We start from the raw sequence: 23,617 nt of genomic DNA, 5'->3' as shown, positions 1-23,617 counted from the left end.
CCATCGCACAGACGGCGGTAAAGTGAGAAGTAACTTTCACCGCCCACGGCACTCCGTGCTTTCAATACGCGAGACCGGGAAAACTAGATGAGGCCCAACAGTAGGACAATGCACTGCTCCATGTGAGACGCCCTACGCCAGCCCGGTGATATGCAGGTGGGTGGTCCTCTGCCCAGGCATATAGTTGCCACCCGAACATCCCAAGCTGATAAACCCCCCCGCCCTCTCTACCTCCCCAACCCCACAGGTTAATCGGTGTCATACAGATACCCCCATAAAGCCTCGACAGGAGGAGGGCACCCCCTGGGTGCCCAGGCAGCCTGTGGGACAAATGAGACTATGCATAGAAATGGAATGCGCATGCAAAAGCAATCCAAAAAGACAGGTGGAAATCGGAAAGGACGATTTGTTGAAGTGATAATAGCTGGATCCTAATCTCGGTTTCCCCATTTAACTGAAATGGTTTAATTTGCACGTCACCTTTTCTCCGATTTCAGTTTTTGTTGCATTTTAAAATCAAATGCAATAAATGCACATTAACAAGCAATTTTATAGTTGCTCGATACAAATAGCCTTCTTTTCTTATCTGTTATGATCTGGAAACGGGGTGGACTCATGCAGAGCAAGCCGAGCCATTAGGACACTAAGCTGCCTGTAAATTTACATGTCAGACTTTACTCTAGACGGCGACAAGCTTATTTGAATACACCAATGCAATAGTTGGCCAGCACGAAATGTTTTCCAAAAGGTGTGAAATTTACCAAGAACCTGGTTGGGGAATATTTTGCACACTTGGCTTTGTGAAAACAGGAGTTTTGCGAGTGAACATTTGCTGAATGTCTTAACGCGTTTATTACCTCCCTGGACGATTGATTGGGGTACACATTTAGGGTGGTTTTGTAAGATGTCCCAGCAGAGAGACTCAGGATACATTTTCCCACCACTTGAATTAGTGCAGAAACCTTTCATTTTGTAACTTTTTTTTTTAAAATTGTCCCTCGCTGGGGATTTAAACCCGAGCCCTGCCGGTGACAAGCCTGTGTCACATTACACTGCGCTATTTCATGTGTGCTCAATTCCTTTTGTTTCAGTCAATAGACTGCCAGACACAGCTTTGTGTGAAGCATTCTATTGAGCAAATGAAATTGAGCACATAGAAATAGTACAGTGCAACGCGACACTGGCAGGGCTTTAGTCCAAACCCCCAGCACAGGTTCCCCAGCCCCAAACCCCCAACACACACAAAAAAAAAAAAAAAAGAAAAGAAAAACGTACCCGACAACTTTTTTTTTTTTTAACTGTGCCGTGCTGGGGATTCCAACCCGAGCACTGCCGCTGACGAACAGTGTTGTATTGCACGTGCTGTGCTGGATTTCTTTTGTTTAATTAAACATACTGCTTGACACATAGCATATTTGTTAATGTTAAAGGACATTTGTACAGCGCACTATCACCACTGGAGTGGTTCCCTGGCGCTCTGAAAGAGGAAGGGAGTTGGGAGGAGAAGGATTAGTGGGACGAAGCTGGAAAAGTGCAAGAGAGCAGTGATGTGCTGTTGGCTGCCTCAGCCCGATGGGTCCGTTGGCTGGGCCTGGGGTGTATTCGGCCGGTAGCCGTCATGCATTGTTGTGCAAGTTTTTTGTGGGTGTGTTTATTTGGAAGCTTGAGGGTGTATGCAGAGGGGGGATTTTTAGTGCAATTGGTTATTTGGCATCTTTATCCTGAATTGAGGCGGTTGGCTTACCTAATCTCTCCAGGTGGGGTTCGGCCGGACCCTTGCGCCTCTGTTCTGATCTGTGTGTGTACGTCCGTTCGTCCAGGTCCCTTTCACATCTGTTCCCCTCCTCCCTAAGCCTCCCTTGCCGTGCTACCGGTCTTCCCTTCCCACTCATACGGCTAGTGCACCTGTCAGTGTCCACAACACTGACAGAGTGGTGATTTCCAATATCCCGATAATTCCACCACAGTGTGGAACCTGGTGGCAGCTAAGGGGCGTGTGTGGGTCTTGGGTGGGAATAAGTGTGGGTTGTTGACTCAGTGCCCCTGGGCGTCTCCTGTGTTCCACTTTAGTCGGCGTCCATTTTCCCAGTGCCGTGGGAGTTTCTTCACATAGGGAGTTCATAGTCTGTACTGGGAGTTGTCTGTGTCCACTCCGGTTTGGTCATCCCTTTTCCTTTCGGTTTTCAGTTTGAGTCTGTGGTGTTGAAGAGCCAGGTTTTTAGTAATTTCCTAAATTTTAGGTGATTTTTGGAGTTTTATTTCTTTTGGGATGTTGTTCCAGGTTTTTGCGGCTAAGTGGTAGAAGGAGGTGCCACCAAGTTTCTTCTTGGAGGTACGGTTTTGGTTCCAGGCGGATTTCGTTGCTCGACCTGAGGAGTCTTGTCCACCGATAGCCCTATGTTTTATGCACATTGTTTTTAAGGTGATGCCGTGTTTTACTGGGAGCCAGTGAAGTGTTTTTAGGGCAGAAGTGATGTGTTCTCTTCTTGATAGTTCGAGGAGTAGTCTTGCTGCTGCATTTTGAATCCATTGTAGTTTTTTCAGGAGGTATTCCGAGATAGAGGCATCTATAGTTTGCATAGTCGATTTTTGACATGAGGGTGATGTCATGATGCCTACCCCCGGAGCACCAGGCCAGGCCCAGCACCCCTGAGAGCAGGCATCACGCCCCCGGGTAAAAGCCCAGCGGCCCTTTATAGGGGCTCTGTGGACTCTGTCCTGGCGCCGTTGGCGCCAGGCTCATGTTGGACATCAGTCCTGGCGCCATAGGCACCAGGCTCATAAGGGGAAGTGTTTGGTGCACTTACCTGAAGCAGACCATGCTGCATGAAGAACCAAGCCAAATGAGGCTTAGGAGGGACTATTTTTCTGAAGGAACTATTTTGTTACTTGGGTGGGGCTGTGGAAGAATACTCACCTGGAACTTCTTCCAAAGCTATTTAAGCCACGCCCGGACAGCCACACGTGCTTCGCGTTGTTCTGCATCCCAGCAGCTGAACGCTCACCGTGTCTGCTCCTGCACCTGAACTCCAGCCACGCCCACCTCGAACCTGGAACACCTGTAAGGGAATAAGAGAAGAGAAAGGTGAAAGCCAAGAACTTATTCAACCTTCTTACCTGCATCCGGAATCTTCACTCCAGCATTCCTGAAGGAAGACCTCCATTTAAAAGCACTGCGTTGCTCGCTGCAGCGCCGCTCTTCACTCACCTGTTCCCGAGACGCCGCCCGGCTCCATCGCGGCTCTCAGCACCGGTCGCCACATCTCTGCACCTAGGGGAGAGAAGAAGAGATAAAAGGTGAGCAAGGGAACACAAGAGGAAAGCCGAATTTTCAGCCATATTACTTACCGGCTTTTCTTGGTGAACCATTCCACATCTCGGGTCGGCGCCGCATCTTTGGCAGGCATCGCACCACGGCCCCTATGGGGAAAGGACAAAAGACATTACTGGGGAACTATAAAGACATTTAGAGGGGTCGCCCTCATCACTAACTCACCTGATTTTACCACCGGCAATTTAACCCCTCAACGCATCGCCTTTGTTCTGCACCTGAAATAAAGGACAGAAAAAACAACATAAAAGGAGGCTCACACTTGAACTTTTGCATCTTCATACTTACGGCGTATCGCTCAGAAAAGTCAAGTGGATGTGCCAGCGCCATTCTTAAAACCAGTGAAGTAACTGGACGAGCGCGCGCCCCTGCACCTGAAGCAGGATGGAGAGTTCATCCTTCCAAACCATAAGGTGAGCTTAAACCAGGGGTTTTGGCGGAAGTCAGAGAAGAACGAAGGGGGAAAGGGGGGAGCAAGCACACTATTCAGCAGACAGTTAATCCCCTTTCTCATCTGCAGAAGGATATTCCTACGGGCCAGACAAGCAAGATTTGGGGGTCCTGTTCAATCGGTGGTCCGAATTCTGCGCATCACGCTTGAAGAGGCCTCAGCAACCCAGACCAGCGCCTCCGTGGAAGCCAGGTGAGCGTTACAGGTGACGCTATTGAGTGTTGTGTGTGAAGGAGAGGAAAGGTAGGATTCGTCTTGCTGTGTGGAGGAGGAAGAAACATTTCTTGACTGTTGCATTTACTTGCGTTTCTAGGGTTAGGGTGTTGTCCATCAAGACTCCCAGATTTTTTACTACCTTAGTTGAAGACTTCTTTTAGACACTCGATTAGGGTTGAAGGATCAGGTTGGGTGTCTTTGATTTTGTAGATTTGGTATCGTCTGCATAGTTATAGCATGTAATGTTGTACTTTTTGAAGATCCTGATAACTGGGGTCTGGTAGATGTTGAAGTACAGTAGTTGATAGTGAGGATCCTTGTGGCACTCCACAGTCGTTCACTCTTGGAGTGGATTTGAAGGGTTTAATCCATACGGTTTCTGTTCTGTCTGCTAGGAATGATTTGGTCCAGCGTAGTGATGTGTCTGTTATGCCTATGTCTTCTAGTCTTTTGGTAAGGGTGTCATGACTGTGTCGAAGGCTGCGGAAAGGTCGAGTAGAAGGAGAGCTGAGGTTGTGTTCGAGTCTGCATTGGTTTTTTTAGGTCGTCCCAGATGGATAGTAGTGCCGTTTCCGTTCTTCTTGCGGGTCTGAAACCAACTTGAGCTTGGTCTAGCAGGTGGTGTTTTTCTACATATTCTTGGGTTCGTTTATATACGTAGGTTTCCAGGAGTTTTGCTGGGTAGGGAATGTTTGAAATCGGCCTGTAGTCGGAGGTCTTCTGTGTCGCCACTTTTGTTTTTCAGAAGTGGTTTGATGTATGCTGTTTTGAAGGTCTTTGGTACAGTTCCTGTTGCTAGTGAAAGGTTCAGATCGTTTCTGTAGTATTCTGCTGGCGTTCCTTGTGCGAGGATTGATTTGTAGATGTCCAGGGGACAGGGATCCATGGGTGATCCAGCTTTATTGCTGCGTTTTACCAGCATTGCGAATGCCTCTGGTGATATTTCAGGAACGTTTGAGTTTGTGCTTAGGTTCTGCGATAGGTTCACTTGGTAGTAGGTTGTGGTTGGTTGGTATGTTTTGTATGGTATGTCGGATGTCATTGATTTTTTTCTTGAAGTGGTCTGCCAGGTCATTGCATAGTTTCTGAGGAGTTTGAGGTGTTGTCGCAGCCTGGTGGGCTTCTCATTTCTTTCTGAGTGTTGGTGGCATTGGTGATTCTGTCATCATAATGCCTTCTCTTTGCCTTTTGAATTTCCTTCTTGTATGCGCGGATTTGCCTCTGGAATTTGTCTGGGCTGTATTCTTTCCTCCATTCAGTTCCATTTTTTTGTTTTCTTTTTTCATGGTGCTTAGTAGTGGGGTGAGCCATTTGCCCATTACTCTCTTTTTTGATGGGGTGAAAGGTTTTTCTGGGGCGATCTTGTCAATTGCGTCTGCAATCCATTTGTGTACTAGCTCTGCTTTCCCGTCTAGGTCAGCTAGCTCTAGTTCTGTAGTTGAAGGTTTGGTTGACTCCAGTTGTTCGAATAGGTTGCTTACTTTGATGAGTTTCTAGTTTCTTTTTGAGGTGGTTGTGAGTTTAGGGGGTTAGATGCAGACTTGAGTAGGAAGAGCGATTACGAAAGGGATGAGGAGGTGGTCGCTCCACAGTATTTCTATCGGCGGTGCCGTGGAGACGAAGTTTTTATTTATTTATTTATGTATTTATTTGGTGAAAATTGCGTCGAGTGTGTGTCCTGCCAAGTCCTTTGACTAGTTGTCGTAGTTTCATAGTAGAGTTTCATGGTAGTGAGTTGTTCAATCAGTGAGTTTCGGGAGTTGGCGAGACTATCTTCGAACCAGATGTTGCAGTCCCCCAGGATGATTAGGTGTTCGTGGTTGATGGCTATCTTGGCGATGGCTTCTATGAAGTTGTAAACGAAGGTTGCATCATATGTCGGTGGTCTGTATATCAGGATGAATGTGATGTTGGTTTTTGGGCTTGCCGTTAGGTGTATTACCATGGTTTCGCAGTTGAGGATGTCGAGAGGTTTGTCTGTTTTTATTTTCAGGTGTTCTTTGAATGCTGTTGCGATGCCTCCTCTGTTTTTCCTGTTTATTTGAAGGTATTTGAAGTTGGTTGGAAGGCAGCCTTGGAGTGCGATTTTGTAGTTGTCGTCCAGCAACGTTTCTGTGATGGATGTCAATGCCGTTGTCGTCAAGTAGGTCGAAGATCTCGGTTTAGTGTTTTGATATGGATCTTGCGTTTATAAGATTGCAGTGGAGTTTGGAGGCGTTTGGCTTGGACTTTCTTGTAGAGGTAGTCTTCTGATCGGTGTTTTGGTTTTCTTCCTGGTCGATCTCTTGCTGAGGTGTAGGTTTTGGGGTGTCGGCTTCTTCAAAGAGTTCTAGGTTCTGCCTTGGGTTTTTGTTTTCATCGGGTTCATCTTCCATGAGCTGGGGGTGTCGATTGGAGGTTCTTCTTGCTTTGGTGATATAAGGTGTTAGCGGATCGGTTGTGTTTGTCGTTTATCCTTCTTCTGGGCATTTGTATTGGGTATTTTGATGTTGCTGCTTCTAGCGTTGGGTTGGTTTGCTCTGGTGACCAGTTGTCAGTGAGGTAAGGAGTTAAGTAGAGGGATTTGTCTCTTCTCTCAGTATTGGTTTGATTCTTGTTCCTGACTGTGGGGTTGCATTGTGTAGGGAGTGTTTGTTGCTTCTTCTCTCTTTTTTTTTAATCTTTCCCTCGGAGTGGGTAGTTTGCGCTGCATTATAAGAGGTTGTTTAGTCTTTGTTTACTGGTGCCCAGTTGGTTCTGCTTCGGTCTTGAGGTATAGCAATGGGTGTGGAAGCTGTCCACTAACAGTTAGGGCCCTGTCTGTGGGTGATATTTCCAGCTAGTGTTGCAGACTCATTTGGTTACTGTCTTGAGGGGTAGGGAAGGTGGATTAGGGGTTCTAAATTAGGTGTTCTCTGTGGCTCTCTTTAGTGTCCGCCTCCCTATCCGTGGTTCGCTGCAGTGAGGGCTTAAAGAGGATATCTACTAGTTGAAGGGTGGTTTGAAGGGGCGCAGCTATGGCATACACCTTAGGAGGCGTGAGCCTCTAATCGGGGTGTCACTCCCCAGTATTTACTGGTGGGTTCTGTCTCACTTTAGGGACAAGAAACAACCGAAATCAAACACCTAAGGAATAGCACAGTGCAATGGACACTGGCTAGTCACTGGCAGTGTGTGGACTGAAATCTCACGCACAGAAAGAAACGGGTGTGGGGGGGGGGGGGGAGTAGTGTAACCCCTCCTTCCCTTCCCCCCGGCTCAATTGAGGTTTAGGAAGACTGCCGGGGCTCAGCCCGGCCCACTTAAAGCCATGGAATGAGATTATAGCGACGCAGTATATATCATTAGCAGCAAAAGCACCACCAAATGTTAGTTACAGCTTTGGAGTGTATAGTTATATTGTTGCCTTCTTTTCACACGGGTGGGGGTCTGAGGTGGAGGAAGGGCAAGTCGACGAAAGGCAACAGCCAAGGGTACCACACGTGGTAACCACCTCACCTTTCCTCTTCCCCTTCTCCTACACTATGACCACATTCATTCAGGAGTAAATTGGCAGCAGCTTCGGGATCTGATCTTTTTGCCTAGTGATTCTTTCTTCTGGGCATCTGAACCAATCACTGCCCCCTGTGTGTTCGAATCTGCAGAGCCATCAGAGGGCTTGTCTGCCTGGGTTTTCTGCGCTATGGACTCATTCATGGTTTGAGTGACCATATTCATTTCTCTGGTCTACGGATGTTAACTGAATAGTCAGATACAGCATCTTAACCACAGTAAACACGGAAAGGCAAAACAACTTAAGACAGTAGCTTTTTTTTCGCAATGTGTGCATTACAGAACATTAAAATATATATATATGTTTTACTGACCTTCATGCAGATTTTATTTATTAATTAAATGGACTCAGTTTTTTTTTTAATTCTGTGAAATAAGAGTGAATCTTTTCTACGAACTTTTCTCTACTAAAGTAAATGCATTAAAGAGTTCAACAGGTAAGGAAAGCTGGTCTTCAAAGCACAATGAAGAGAAACGTCAATATTCGATTGTTTAGGAGTGACAAGTGCAATGGCAATGAACAGAGATAGCAAAACAGAAAAGGAGCAATATCCATCATCCTTGCTGGACTCAAGGCTGCATGCCAACCCGTCCCGAGCTCATGTGAAGATAACATGCCCCTGCAAACTATGAGCAAATATTTCACTGCTGGGCTGCAGGAAGAAGGGGTGGGCATTTGTTACCAGGGCATCAAATACCACATACAGACCAGATTCGATTCCCACCTCTACATGAGCAGCGTCCTTATTTTGGGCCAATCAACCTGCTCGAGAGAGAGCCCAGCTGCCTTGGTCTGTCTTTTTTGCTGGCTAGGATTTCAGTCTTTAACTGCCACTGGCTATGGGTTAGGACTCTATAGCATTCTATAGAGTTCTAACCCACAGACAGTGGCAGTATTCTAAAGAACCCAGATCACTTACTCGTGCCACACCTCCCCATATTTGGGTAGAGGTACACTGGAAAACCTTTCTGCACGCTGCTGTCAAAACCTGGGTCGACTTGGCATCAACCTCGTCCCACCATTCAACATCTGGTTACTAGTTCCTGGGAGCTCTTCTACTTAGCCAGCCCAAATTCAGTTATTTATTGAATCGCTGCAGTCGGTTTAAATCAGTTTACAAATAGAAAAAGCACACACAAAAATGTATACATCTACACAAATACAAGAATAATTTGAATTTAAAGAAACAATTAATAGGCAGACTGATACAAAATGGATTGTTTGAGCACGTACATTGTTAATCACAGACTTTACCTCCCGATCCAAGCATCGAGCAAGGGGAAAAAAACGTGCAACATTAACCGGATTGTGGCACAATATTAATTTACTAGAGTTTGGGGAAAGAAAAGAAGTCGGGTTACAGCACGAAGCAAGGCCAGCCTTCGGTAACAAGAAATGAGAAGCCTGTAAAGGAAGCCATTTCTCACGTGCTTCGCATAAGCCCAACATAAAATGGGAGGGAAGAATCAACGCCATGGAAGAAAACAGATACAATCAAACCACAACAGAAGAGACGTGCCAGTCACGTAATGGTAGCAGACCTTAATCAGGAAAGAAGTCTCTCTCATGATAAAAGGCAGATGAATCACAGATTGCAATGCATTTCTCCAACTACGCAAGGGAGCCGAAATACCCCCATGCCCCACTGCCAGTATGGGACCATCACTCGTTGCCTCCCATTTTAAAACAGTTAGCTCCAAAACCTGCTAGGGTCGGAAGCATCCCGAGGCCCGGAAAGTCATTCGCTCTACATAGTCCCATTATGTAGGGATCCCGCAAAGTTAGTAATGAATATATATTCATTACTAACTTTGCGGGATCCCTACATAATGGGACTATGTAGAGCGAATATATATATCTCATCTATCCTAGAAAAAGAAGAGCTGTGTTGTCCTGACTGGACTCAGGTCACAAAACATAAAATTGTGTACTTCACAATATCCAAAGTGAACAGCATTGGAGGAGATGATATAACCGAGAGCTCAGCTCAAGACATAGAAGCTTCGTACCATGGTTTGGCAACAACCATCAGTGGAGGAGGGTGTGGATAAAGAAAAGGGAGTTATTTATATAGGCGTTACCTAAGCAACATGACAGTCTGCATCACTTAAAGAGTTGCAACCAAAATACCCTGTGCTTGGCCAAGACACTATTTCCAGAGACCAGTGCACTACCAGAAGCCACGATATTGCAAGACTGGGAACAAAAACAAAAAGCAGGAACAGGCATTTACCTGCAACAGACTAGGTCTCTAGAACAGGTTACGACACAGAAGATTGGCACCATCAATCCTATACTTCAAAAAGAACCTGAAGACCCTACTCTTCAAATAACACCACACCAATCACTGATTGCTCCAATTAACCCAAATTCTCCAGCTCTGGAGCATCTCGTCTCCCATACTCTCCCCTACCCATCAAAGTCCCACTGCTACCACCGCCCTTTACTTGTATCCCCCTGTTGCTTCCCAGCCAGGTTTTCACTTTACAAATGCCAAACATACATACTGCTTTGCAGCGGCCTCGTGTTAACCAGGAGGGTTTGTCTAATCAAACAAGTGCTGGGGGTAAAATTGCCTTCTGTGAGAAGGCTTGGCAGTGGAACACTCCTTTGGTAGGTTGTTAGGATCCAGTCACAAAATTGCCATGCTCCTGAACGGCAGCAGGGGAATACAGTGGTACAATTAGGGGAAGGATGCTTGCTTGAGATGAGTTGTTGTATACAGCCCAAATGGTTTATGTAGGATTGGTTTTGCTTCTGGATTGCAACATACAAACACATTAAGGTGTTGATAGAACATGTGTGGCCTCCAAATTAAGAGGAAGGCTAAGAAAGTACATTAAGTGGCAATAAGCAAGAGGCACACCACAGAGAGTATTACATTACAAGAGAACATGGGCAGCTTGCAGAAAGAATTAACTTGAAGATTATGTATTCTCACAAACACCCCGTCTGTATAATTATCATGAATATGCTACTGTTGGCTCTATCCGAAATTGGGACAGTCAGGGACTATACATAATCATTTAGGCAGAATGAAATGAAGTACGATACTACTTATATAGTTTGCTTGATGTCTAAGGGAGACACGCCCAGCAGGGAAGACGGTATCCCTATAACTCCTGTGTCAATGTTGTGTCACATGCAGAGATTACTTCTTTAATTTAGAATCCGTTGCCCTGAATACGACAGTGCTCGGAGTAACCTTTGTTCTAGCATATTACAGTACTGAACTGCTTACGGTTAAGTAGCCATTGGGTCTAAGGCACAGATGCATGCAGCAGTTTCGGCAAAAGGTTGTTGCTGGAACTCGCACATAGTGGGCGAGGCAATTCAGCCAAATAAAAGAACTCATGGCCAGGGCATTGAACATTTGTAGCACAACAGACAGTGGTCCTGTGCTGCTTTCAGTAAAGTCGTGCCCGTTGGAGGTGGAAGGAGAACGTGTAGAAACAAAGGACAACTCAAAGAGAGACATGGTATTCGGGTGCTAAAGGCAGAGATTGTTGGGATGAAAAAGACGAGGTGAGTGAGATTCATTAATGGAGCTGTGGTGAGCAAGGCAAACGGGCAGATCAGTGCCTGCATGATGAGAAGTATAGGCCAACCCAAGATCAGCGATTCCAGCCTCTATTGTATCATGATGTGCAATCAATCCATCATAACTTAAGGTTACTCAGCCACCAAATGTAATGATCAAGCATCCGGATTTTTGAAAATTCTTCCAAACCGGACTGTCCCAATTCTCTTTCAGGGTTTGGATAAGGTGCTTAGGGAGTTTGACTGCAAAAACGTATGAATAGCCCATATGCAGTTGCAGTTAGCCATCAGTCTTGAAACCAGAGGCAGGGATTGCTAGACTTGTAAAGGTGTAGAAATAAAATAGGCAATCTTTTTGTTTCTACTATTGGAGGAGATAATCCCAGTGCCCCCCTTGCTTGGCATATACACATGACATTTCTTGTCGATAATTAGGGAGTGCGGAGAAGGCTCAATTATTTGGAGGCAGGGTATTATATTACAGTTGCTGTAACTCTGGGCCTTCTTCCATTTTTGTGTAAGGAGCCAGAATATTAGAAATAAAAAGACTACAAATTGTAACCATTGTATGGAGACAAAGATAGCTCTCAATGGCCGTTTCAGGTTTTCACAAGGTCTTTTAGCTTCTTCCATTAAAGAGAAAGGGTAAGGATTAAAAAAAATACAATAAAAAAAAAGGGATGCTATAAAAAGGTTATCATAAAGGGTTTCTTTTTACATGGTTGGATGAAGAAAAGGCCTGGCAAAGATTGGAAAAATAAGGGAAATCTAGTTACAAATAGGTGGCGTTGGATTTATGGGAAAAGTCACAAAACGACAATTAAATTTTAAAAAAAAGAAGTAAAACGAGAAAAAAATATGCTGATGACAAAAAAAAATACAATGGTATGCTACAGTACAGCCAAGCACAATCTCCATCTCCAGAAAAACAGAAAATGAGTCTTATTCAGCCACTGAAACACCTTGGAAACTTGCTGACCAATTAGAGCTCTAGAATCCGAGTGGTTCAGTGGGTCCGATTGATATATGCATGCGAGTTCCGAATCTTGAGAGTCTGTTGAATATAGGACTCCTTTCAACTAGAGAGTTAAATTAGCAGAAAGTACGTCCAACATTATAAAGATGCAATTAATTGCTTACTAGACTGGGTAGAGTACATAACTGAATTAAATAAAGCTGGATGTATTCCTTATCCAGATCAATATAAAAAAAAAAAGATACTGTTGAAGTTTATCTAACGACCAAGCTCGAGGCCATGAACAGAGCTAATAAATCCACAACAGTGCAGATTATGCAGTGTAGATGAACTATGCAGAACAGTTCCAGGTAAAGGCATTTCACTGAAAATGGAGAATCCAGACTACGAACGCTTGCTTTCTATTCCAAGAGACACATTTACCTCGGCCACACGTCACCCAGGGAATCCAAGAAGGAAGGAATGCATGTCTAGGGTTGCCTTTCATACTCTTTACTCAAAAGTGATTGTCTTGCATTGCAGTAGGTCAGGGGCTACGTGAGGGGAGTCATATGGCATAGAACGAAAACAATCAATGGCCTCCAGAGTGGACACATAAGCAATGAACAGCAATTTCCAATGCAACCAACAAATAGTCTTATGGAATCTATGTCATTAATGCGAACTCGAAAATGGCGACTCTTATTTCAACCCCTTTTACACAACATACATATATGGGGGGGGAGCGGTCGAAAGAAAAAAAACAAGTCAGCATTTTCAGGGAGCACAGTAATAGTATTATTCGGTTTCCTGTCAACAAGGCTCAAACGGACACAAATAGTCATTGTGTATAAGACTCAGTCTTAATTGCTCCAAGTAAAATACCACCAATGCCTTAGGTCTCAAGGAGTAGGGGTGGGCTCCCCTCACCAAACACACGACTATTCCGATAAGGCGTTTCTCATTTCTGAGGATGAGCGCGTTCAGAGCCTACCTCTATTTCGTTTCAGAACATAAGACCTGTGAAAATGAGCATGCCGAGAATCTTAAACCTAAGCTCTTAAATTTGTGATGCTAGCAATTGCTAAGAAAGAGGAGCTGCCAGGAAGAGGATCGATACCCCCACCTTCTGGCTCTACATTAAGATGGTAATTTAATAGGACTTCAAAAACTAATGATAACTTGATGGATTTGAAATAAAAATGGATGGAACTCCAAACAAGCCCAGTGATTGAGTTGAATGGAATACCAGCGCCTATTTGATGAAAACCATTTAATGCATTTATTTGATGCCTATACAGCAAGTAAATGGTGTTTCAAAGCGCCCAAAGGGCCACAGGGAGGCAACATGGGATTTACACCAATGAAGGATAAAGATGGACCTACTAGGCCTGTGAGCATTCAGAACGTGCAAGGGGAGAGAGGGAGAGAGACCATGCCCTTGAGTGAGCAGCAGATGCAAGTGTCCAGTGGAGGAAGTGCTAGGGAGAGGTTAGCAGCCAATAAATAGTTAAGTGCCGGCCTACAGTGGCATAGGCCAGTGCTGGGAGCGGCCAGAGGCTGACGGTGATTGGGGGTGGAGGGCTAGGGCCCAGAAAGACACAAAAGAGCCCCATCACATATCCACAGCAACTGTGGGATTAGCAGAGGCGGGAGGAAAGGAAGGAGGTGGTGAAAAGCAAAGTCTTGAGGAGCTTTCGGAATTTAAAGGAGATCCGGCTCAAGTCAAAGAGCGGGTCTGGGGGGAGCCGTTCCATAAGAGGGAGCCAGCTAAGGAACGAGAGCGACCACCAGACCTCTGTTTAGCAAAGCGATTGACACAGAGTTGGTACAGGTCTAGAGGGAGTGTATTTAGTAAGAGCAAGTTGTAGATAGCGTGCTCCCGGCCCCAGACAGCATTATGGGTGATGCAGAGGGATTTGAATTTGATCCTTGCAGCAACCAGGAGCCAGTGGAGAGTTTTTAGGGCTTGAGAGATGCAGTCTCTAGGATTGAAGCCAAGGATAGGTCTTGCTGCCCTATTCTGGATTAGCTGGAGGGGGTTGTACAGGGGAAGAGGGTAGATTCAGGAAAAGGCTATTGCAATAGTCTAGCTTAGAGGGAACAAGTGTTCTGGAGACATTGAGCTTCTGGGAGAGAGTGAGAAAGGGAGAATTCCTTTGAGAAGAAGAGTTGAAAGTGGGACTTCTTGGCATGTTCCTGAATGTGAGAAAGGAAGGAAAGAGTCGAAGATTATTCCAAGGTTTCTGGCTTCGGATGAAGGAGATGGGGGGAGCCCATAGAGGATGGCCAGAGTGAGGGGAAGAAAAGGGAGCAGGAGTCCCAATAGGAAGGATCCCAGTTTTGCTAGCATTGAGACGGAGATCATTGGAAGTGCACCAGGACTGGATGGCAGATAGGCAGTCTGGAATGATGGGAGTAAGGAGAGGGTCAGAGGGAAGTTTGAAGAAGAGTTGTGTGTCGTCTGCGTATCAGGTTAGAGGAGAAGGTCTAAATGAGGTGTACCAGTGGAGCAAGGTAAGTGTTAAAGAGCCAGGAAGAGAGGTTTGAGCCCTGGGGGACAGCGGAGGAAGAGAAAGTGCCCAGAATAACCTGGGACGAACGGTCACTGAGGAAGGAGGTCAGCCAGTCCAGTGCCTGCTACAAGGGTATCATGGAGCCATGTTATGAGGATGAAGTGGTTGACCGTGTCAAAAGCAGGGGCGAGATCAAGTAGAATGAGGACAGCTGGAGAGTTAGAATCCAGAGATGCAAGTAGTTCTTCACAGGTGTTCAGAAGAGCAGTTTCCATGCCTCTGGATGCTCGGAATCCAAATTGATGATCTTGGAGGCAACCAACAAGTTCAGTGTGTGAGGTAAGTTTGGGGTGGGGTGTGAGGGGGAGACCAGCTTCTCCAGGTGTTTCCCCGGAGGAAGGGGGTAATAGATACAGGGTGGTAGTTGGCTGGAGAACTGGGGTCTGCTGAAGGTTCTCTCAGGAGAGGGCGCACAAGGGAGTGCCTGAGGGAGGAGCGGAAGGATCCAGTGGCAAAAGAGTGGTTGCAAAAATCGGCAAGGGCTGGGCAAGAGAGCCAATATGGTCCTTAATGGTTCTGAAGGAGACCTTCAAGAAGCAGACCACTCTGGTGACCTCATCAGGTGTGATGGGGAGAAGGGTGAGAGAAAGGAAGAAAGCTACAACAGACGGGGACGCAAGGGTGCCCAGGATCTCCCAAGTTTTTGTAGTAAAGTGTATGGCCAATGCGTTGCAGAGGGCTTGGGATGAGATTGCGTAAGAGTTGGCTAGTTCCCTGCAGATTTTAAAAAGAGTTCAACTGTGTTGTTGTATGCACCAGAGGTATGCGCCTGGATGTAGGCCCTCTTTTGGCACGGATGGAAAGTCTATACTGTCTTTGGAGCATGCGACAGGTCAGTTTGTCAGAGGGCGAGTCAGAGGTCTGCCACTTCCGTTCCACAGCTCTACACGCGTTTCGAGTTGTGTTATGCTTAGAGGCAGGTTTCAGGCGGCTCCTCCTGACGGGGCAAGAAAGTCCAGAGTGTTAGTAATGACCAGATGGAGGGTGCTGAGAGCAGAGTCAGGAGTAAAGTCTGCGGTGGATGCGAAAGCAGCAGTTGACACTCGTTTTATCGGACGGGTGTTTATGAACGAGGTTGGTAAGGCAGGCAGAGGGCCGGGAGGACCCAGGTGATGGGCGAGGAGTGAGTGGTCTGACCAGGAGAGAGAGGCGATCAGTGGGGAGGAGAGTGAAAGATCAGCATGGATGAGGGCATCAAGAGTGTGTCCAGCCGAGTGGGTTGGACCAGAAGGGAGAATGGAGAGGGAGAGCGAGGTGCAAATGTCACGGAAGAGCGCGGATGCCGTGATAGAGAGGGCCAGATGGATGTTGAAATCACCCAAGAAAAAGGAGTTTAGAGGTGGTTGAGAGGAGAGAGAAGCAGAAATCAGCCCATTCCGAGAGGAACAGGTTGGTAGAGCCAGGTGGCCTGTAGATAGTTGCAATGATCATAGGAGGAGGGAGAGATGACCAACTTGCATACCAGGCTCTCAAAGAAAGACTAAGGCTGGGTGGGTATGAGGGAGGAAGGGACCCACTCAGGGGAAAATCAAGGCAACCCATCACCAGCACCGTTAGGGCGAGACTTGGAGATGATCTTGTAGCCATCAGGGAGGAGTCAAAAGAAGTGACTGAGCTAGCATTGAACCACGTCTGATGGCTTAGTGACCTTTAAGTGTAGCTAGGTGAAGGAGGTCTCCACCTTTCAAAGTTTTCCAAGGAAGGGGACAGGGGCGTGGTACACCAGTCGGATGGTGGGGGGGCGGCAGAGAGTGAAAGAGGGAGTAGCAGATGTGGGAAGGAAGTTAATTAGGGACAGCAGGCACTGGTCAAAGAGAATGAGGTTGGGTTGAGGACGCTGAACTAATATATAGTGCCAGTGTGATGGACATTAAAGACACCTGGATGATGCGAAGCCCGTCAAGAGGACTTCCCACTTGGTGCCACCATTAATGGGAGAGAGTAGAGATGAGATGAGTCCATAGACCCTGGGGGGACATAAGAGGATATTGGTGAAGACCTGTCTGGAAGTTGCACTGATATAGATGTCTGCGATGGGTAGGTCAGGATGTCTTTTTTGTGATTTTTCCTTCCAGACTTCCTGAGACAGGGAGGGTAGGTGATAGTCAGCAGTTAGAGAAGATAGGGAAGATGGCGAGTGCCATAGGGGTGACAGAGGAAAGTTGAAGGAGAGAGGAATGGCTGCACAGGACAATCCAAGACAGACTCACTAGGCGGCCTAGTAGTTACAAAAGGACAGAAAATGCAAAGCAAAATGGGATGCAACGATGTTAAAAAATGTTTTTTTAAAAACACACAGATTCGAATTTTAAAAAAAAGGACATAAATGCAGTAAGAATAAGCAGATTGGGTGATGCGAGGCGGGCAGAGTGAGATTGGCATAGTTTTGATGCGGCTTCATAGTTTGAAGAGGGGTGGGGGCAGAGGTGGGAGTCCTCCAAGCCCTCCTCGGCCTGGACAGGCACAGACAGGAGCCTGGAGTGGGCCTTTGGAAGGGGGCTGGTGTTCGCCTGCCAGAGACCCTGATTGGCTGGGCCTATCACAAGGCCCTCTTGCAATCAGCCCACCAAAGCACTCGGTACTCAAGTGGAGGCGGTCATCTTGGAGCAGTCGTGGCACGGGCAACGCATATATATATATATATAGAATGTGCTGAAAAAGCAGATGATGGCACTCGATTTACTACAGCCCCATATTAACAAGATGTTTCTGTAATATTAACAAATGCTGCCCAGAAACCACTGTGTGCACAGCCCACACAATGGTCAGCCCAAGAGGGCTTACCCACAGATGGCCTTGGTAGTGATCACAGAAAAAGATTTTTCGTGGTGAGGGGGAAGCTGCAGAGCGAGCTGCTTCCCCCCCTGATGCTGCCTCCGATGTCCTGATTTCGGGAGGGAGTACACATGTGCAGCAATGTGTACTCTAGTATTTCGACTTATTTGAACAATGATACTTAATGCATATGTAATGCCTTCTATTTCTGGTGCGACAACAGACCGAAGTTTTTTCGAACAGCAGTACGCATGGGAAGCTTTCATGTTGCCAGCTTCAGCAGAAGGATATTGCCTGCAATGAGCTGCTTTAGCTCAACCCAGACTGGTGGTACATGGGAAGCAGCAGACCGATTTAAGGCAGCAAGCCCAAAACTGCATTCTCTGGGTTTCCTTTAGAAGAAATAAAACACTTGCTTTAAACAGCTGCCAAAGAGGATGCGTTTGGCCAGGCAATGTTGAAGCTTCTACTTGCAGATAAAGGCAGGTTTTCTACAGCTGTTCCAGTTTAATGGTCTTCAAGCATAAAGCGTTGCCTTGTGCATAGCTAGAGCGCTGAATGGATTAAAGGATTTGCAGGGGTGTCGCGTCAAAGACATACTGCCTTCCAAAACGCGTTTCTTTCCGTCATCGGCAAGCCAAACTAGGTTGAGACTGTGCTGCAAACCCGCAGCTTCACAAAACTGGAAAATCGCGCGAGGTGGGAGATGGCTGCAACATTATCAGAGGAGGCAAACGGGGGGCCATCTCACCCAACAGACTGGCAGCATACCGTCTCCGGCCAAGGTAGAAGAATGAACTAGCTGCCTTATAAAGGACAGCCGCAGTTGGGAGAGGTAGTGGAAGCTGAATCTAAAGCCACGAGTTACAGGGAGCAAGATGGCGTGATAGGGTGGGGTACCATGAAGTCCGTGTGCTTGTTTTGCCATGCACCCTGCGACTGGAATCTGCATCAGGGCCTTCTACCCTGTAGTGGGCCCACAATGGGGGCAGAGTCCGGCTTCAGAATTGCTACACTCGAGTCCAGGGTTCTGTATGCATTGGAGCATGTCCTCAGACTAGCCCGCATCTTCCATGAGGACAGCAACAGCAGGTGAAAATCCAGTGCACTCAGTGCACATGCAGTGCTCCTCCGTCGTAATGCAGCACACAACCGCCGTCTAGTCTTGAAAGAGTGTGGGGCCAGGAGCTTCAGGTGAGAAACACCGGGATGGCTCTTGACCTACACCAGTACCTCTTGAGTAAGTTACTGTGGTGAAATAGCTCGAGAATAACCCCCAGACAGGGAAAGGCATAGACTATTCAAAACCAGCCATCTATCGGGTACTCCTAGTGCAGCTCCTTGCTCCTTTAAAGTAAGCCCTACCCATTAATGTTGGTGTTGCTATATTTACCACCAAGCCCGTGGAAAAAGGCTCTGCCGTATTTACCCGCAAAGAGCTTGCATGTCATTGAATCCCTCTTAACTACAATACAGTGACAGGGCAAGCAGAAAGAAATACCGGGCAGGCCGCGAATCGGAAGAGACAGAATCCAGGTAAACGTCAGGCCAGCCTGGATGCTACCTGAGAGCATTAGAGCATGGATCCTAGATCTTTTTTGCCTCCGCGTGAGAAGCAGCTCCTCACCCCTTGTCAGTTCTACAGGAAATCTTACATCCAGCCAACAAAAATAGAGACGCCCTCGTTACGAACAGAAATTGCACAGACGTGAGAAATCGTTTTTTTCAGGCTTTAACGGAACGGCACTGGTTCTGTAGTACACAAGACAACCGGGTGGCTATGACTGGAGTATATGCAAACACCATGTGGAGCAGGACAAATATTGTTACGCATGTGAGAAAGCAGCCAGTCTCATGACTTCCACGAGCCTGCCAGACTTCATGCTATGAATGTGAACCGACCATGCGAAGGGAGGAGATTATGGTAAAAACAGGTAAGCAGCGCAAATTAGTGGAAAACATTGAATGACTTTCCGAGGCTAAGCTTACAAGATCAGAGCCAAGAATCATAATCAGTATTTAATAGCACGGGGTTGATCACGTGGAACTCGAACATTCTCCCTCGCATTACTGTACCACACTAAACGTGAGATGTGCCAGACACTGGTTGGGGGGAAATCTACCAAGAAGGCAACAGACAACTGTCGCAGGAGAAGAGCTGCCTGTAGACACAAAATGCATACGAGTTTAACCCAAAAAATTGAGAAAGAATAAAATATTTTGTGGTACAAGACCAATATGCAAAGACATCCCTGATATGTTTCCCTATCTTGGCAATAGACCACACAAACGGGCAAAACAACTGAAATACAGTTATGACAATCTGGAAGGTGGGAAGACACTACACACGGTCGGTTCTGGCCGGCAGCTTGAAGACTCAATACCCCAGAACCTGCCAGTGCACGTTGCCAATTGCACATTCCCTTCATCCAGACTAAAATTAGCAGTTGACCTTCAACTAAAAACCGAGCTTGAGAGCCCGTTCAACAGTTAAAATCACCACGAAAATTAGTTGAGTCATGTGCGCTGTAACGAAGACTTGGTTCTACGATCAACATATTATGTAAATATGCTTTTATACTGTGCCAAATCACGACCACAACAGCATCAGTGTGCCTAGGCTTGTTCGTGGCAGGGCATACCGTGCCCTTGCCAGGGTCTCTGGAAGAAAGAAAATTAGCTATAGACATAGGATGTGTCAAAAGAAAAGTATTATTCAGTAGATGCTACAAGGTAATTTTTCACCATGTTAAATGCAATAAAATGCCATTGTGTGTAACACTTTACGATATAGAGGGACAGTTGCTACTACCCACTATTGTTCGGGGACCTAATCAGGATGGTGAAATCTTCATTTAAATTTGGCGCTTGCTCTTTAAAAAAGGCAGGAGGAATAATTATGATCTACGAACCTTTGTGCTTGGAAAAAAGACACTAGTACAACAATAATTCTGTATGTTAGATACAAGTCCAACATTTTATAAAATGAAATGTTAACTTGTTTAAATAAAAATAAAAACATTACAACAAAAAAAAAAAAGTTAAACGAGGAGAAAAGCAGTAGAGAAAGTTAATGGATATGTATACCACGCACTATCACTGCTGTAGTGGTCCCCTAGCGCGCTTGATAAATAAGTCCCCATTGCCTGGCAGATCAAAGCTTGCCAAGGGGTGACTGGTGGATGTTTCACAGAGAGATAGGTTTAGTTATGTATACGCTTGTAAGAGGTTGGGCAGGTGCACAGGACCGAACCCTTGGTTAAGGGTAGTGTGAGATTCAGAGATCAATACAGCAGAATCAATGGACAAGGAACGTCTTTGTGTCGAGAGGAGAGAGCGTGGGACTAGTTTGCGTCACAAATGCAAATAAATTAACAGAATGAGGAAGCAGGCCAAACAACGGGTGGCTCTCGTTCAGAGCCACTTTTATGAGGCCCACTGACGGGCAGGGATAAAACGTTGGCAGAGTTAAGAGGCCTTCAAATATGGTAGAAACACAAGGGAGGGTGAGTGAGTGGAATAAGGGTTCTGGGCATGCTTTAGAGATCTCCCCTCCCCCCAGGGGTCTCCAGACCCAAAGGCAGCATACCTCTTGAACAAAGATGTATACCAGTCAGGCGCCCAACATCATTGATCTGACCAGCTGAAGCGCCCCCCAATGTCAGCAGAGGTGCGGGGCTTCCGTGCTGAGCCTTTAACAGTTCTGTTGGCACATTTTGTTTCTTCCAATGCAAATCTACAATCTGCTCGGCTCAGATGATCAAGCACTGCCTGTTTCCCCGAGTCACAGTAGACACACAGGCTGCATCCCTGGCTGCCGTAATGAACTCGACAAACTGTTTCTTTTGTCATCAGCAGCATAGCCTTTCTTGTGTGATGGTGAAATTCCAACTGAAAGACCACCAGTCAACTTGCAAATTTGTGACAGTTAAAGTGAGCAACACAATAAAGCACCACACACCCTTACTAACCTCACAAATTTGTTAGAACTTGGGAATTGTGGTCGTTTTGATTCACTGCAATCAGTGATTTTCACAAAATGTTGTTTTATGTGATTATCTTGTGTAAACAAAAAGTTTTTCGGCTTTTTTATACGGAAATTGTTCTGAGTGTTTCTATACTTATTGATTAAAAAATCAATATCTCTATTGTTCCTGTCTTGATGCATCGACCGACATGATTGGTAGCACTTTTTGCAACTAGACACACCTAGTGCATGTGTAGGTGGGAAGCTGTCCAGTGGCATTTTTGTTGTATATATCTGTTTTTGGTCCTCAGCCACACAGCCCCCTAAAAAAAGAGGACCCCCAGCTCTAATCGTTTGTATTTCTTTTTGTAGCACTGTCAAGTGGCTTGAAAAACAGTGTAAAGTACGGTGGGGGAGCGGCCTTGGTGTCTGGAGTATAGATGTGTAGTACACAGAGGCCTTGCACGGATACGAGAAAGGACTTGGTTTGACTGAGCACAGGGGCAAGCGGCAAGGGGGGGGGGGGCTGGTGTTTTTTTTTTCTTTCGAGTTGCAGAATAGGAGCTTCGAATCTAGAAGAGAAATCCCTTCAAGCGATGGTGACAGAAGGCGGGTGCTGGGGAGAAGGGCATGGAGTGTAAAGGTGGAGGTGCTGATAAATGCGCTGCCCCTGCAGCTGGACATCATGTAATCAACTTGGAGTGGTCCGACTACCAGTTAGAAAAAGCGAGGGGTGTATGGGCACTTGCACTGGACTCTTCTTCGTGTTTGGTTAACTAACTGCCCTGGGTGGTCTGTGGGAGATTGTGAGGAGGGGGTGTTACACGATAGAGAGTTTGGATGGGTTGAAGGGACCAGGGATGTGGGATCTCGGTATATGGGGTCTTGGACAAACGATGGGTTAATGGAGTTTGAGTGGGAACCTTATGCAATGGAGGTGTCAACCACGGTTTGGGCGCGTTGACTGGGGATGGTGGGAGTTGAACACTACCTGGCGTGTTAGGATGCGAGCACCGGGACGTCAGTATGGGCGATATAAAGCCTAGGACCCAATAAAGAGTTTCCAGGCGCTGGGTAGAAGGATGAGCTGTGGTGGGTGCGTTTAAGAACCTCTCATGCGGAGGCATTGGCCAGGGGATGTGTGAGTGTGAGCTTTCGGGAGAGGATGGCTGCAAGATGTGGACCAAGTATCAAGCTCACTCAAGTACCATGAGGGGGGTGGGGGCAGAATTCGGCACCGAGTTCCTCAGTAAGGGACGGTTGATCGGAGTGGTTAATTGCCTCGTATGCAGATGCCTTGGGCAGTAGATAATGGTGGCGAGGTCCGATGGCGAGAACCCAGTAACTTCTTTATACGGTGTGGGATTCGGGGAGGCTGCGATGGTGTGGGGAGAAGGAGGCCTTTGTTGATGTGCTTTGGGGGAGCCAGGGGATGGGTGTGCGAAGGAAGCTGCACGGGTCAGTGGGGAGAAGGCAGCCCCGTTACAGCGGTCCTCAGCAGAGAGTGGGATGGACGATGGCTGGGCTGCATAGGGCTCAGTACCTGGTAGACGGAGGCCTTAGGCAAATCCAGGCAGACGGTGCAGCAGAGCACCGAGTAGAGCCGCTCCTCCAGCTTGACGCTGCCCGCAGCCCCCGCGCGGAGTCGCTTCTTGAGGGGAGCCTCCGGGTCCCCGTCCTGCAGGTGTAGAGCCCGGGTCCCCAGCAGAGTGCCGCTCGACTCCTCCTGCACTGCCACCGTCGGGCCCGCCGCCTCACCCAGACCAGCCGAAGAGGAGCCTGAAGAGCCCTGACCGCCTCCGGCCTCTCGTTCCTCCGCTCCAGACATGGTTCGATCGCCGTGAGAAACTCTGGATAACCGACACCTCAGACTCAGCCGACACTTCAAGCCGCCATCTTTGTTTTCCCTTCTGTTTCTCCCCAGACACCGCCCACTATGCGCCACTTCCTCCACACCTACCAATCAAAAGACGCGTAACTGCGGATCGGCAGAAAGAGCCACCAATGAAATAGCGACTGAAGTAACTGTATCCCGAGCTGTCAAAACAGGTCTAGGAAGGGAAATGGGCGTAGCTTCCAGCTGCTGGATGTTTTGTTGAGCAGAGTATAAGGGAGGGGGGGCGGACAGGGCCAAACGTCACCGCTTCATTCACGGACTGCCAGAGCCCAGCGCCCAGACTAGGTGTCCTTTCTTTATCTCCACGACAATAACCATTAGCATGGAAGCAATACAAACGCTGCCACTTATACCAATTGTATGTAGAGACCAGACGC

At 46.9% G+C, this 23,617-nt stretch overlaps 1 protein-coding gene across 4 annotated transcripts in view; it reads right to left on the bottom strand.

The window, feature by feature from the left end:
• The window catches only part of ZFTRAF1 (zinc finger TRAF-type containing 1), a 139,189-nt gene extending 115,905 nt beyond the window's left edge, over positions 1–23,284 (bottom strand). For 2 of the 4 annotated variants that reach the window (XM_069621800.1, XM_069621797.1), the window contains exon 1: positions 22,887–23,283. In XM_069621800.1, coding sequence (XP_069477901.1) covers positions 22,887–23,171 — 285 coding nt within the window. In that variant the 5' untranslated portion in view covers positions 23,172–23,283. Of the gene's footprint in view, positions 1–20,965; positions 21,347–22,886 lie in introns of those variants that run through there. The other 2 variants (XM_069621799.1, XM_069621798.1) reach the window with 2 other exon arrangements.
• Between the last annotated feature and the right edge of the window lie 333 nt (positions 23,285–23,617).

Source organism: Ambystoma mexicanum, chromosome 5q (genome assembly GCF_040938575.1).
Source record: "Ambystoma mexicanum isolate Mex_15411 chromosome 5q, UKY_AmexF1_1, whole genome shotgun sequence".
Classification (NCBI taxonomy): Eukaryota; Metazoa; Chordata; class Amphibia; order Caudata; family Ambystomatidae; genus Ambystoma; species Ambystoma mexicanum.
Note: the sequence above shows the minus strand (reverse complement) of the source record. Positions and strands in the feature narration are given on the sequence as shown.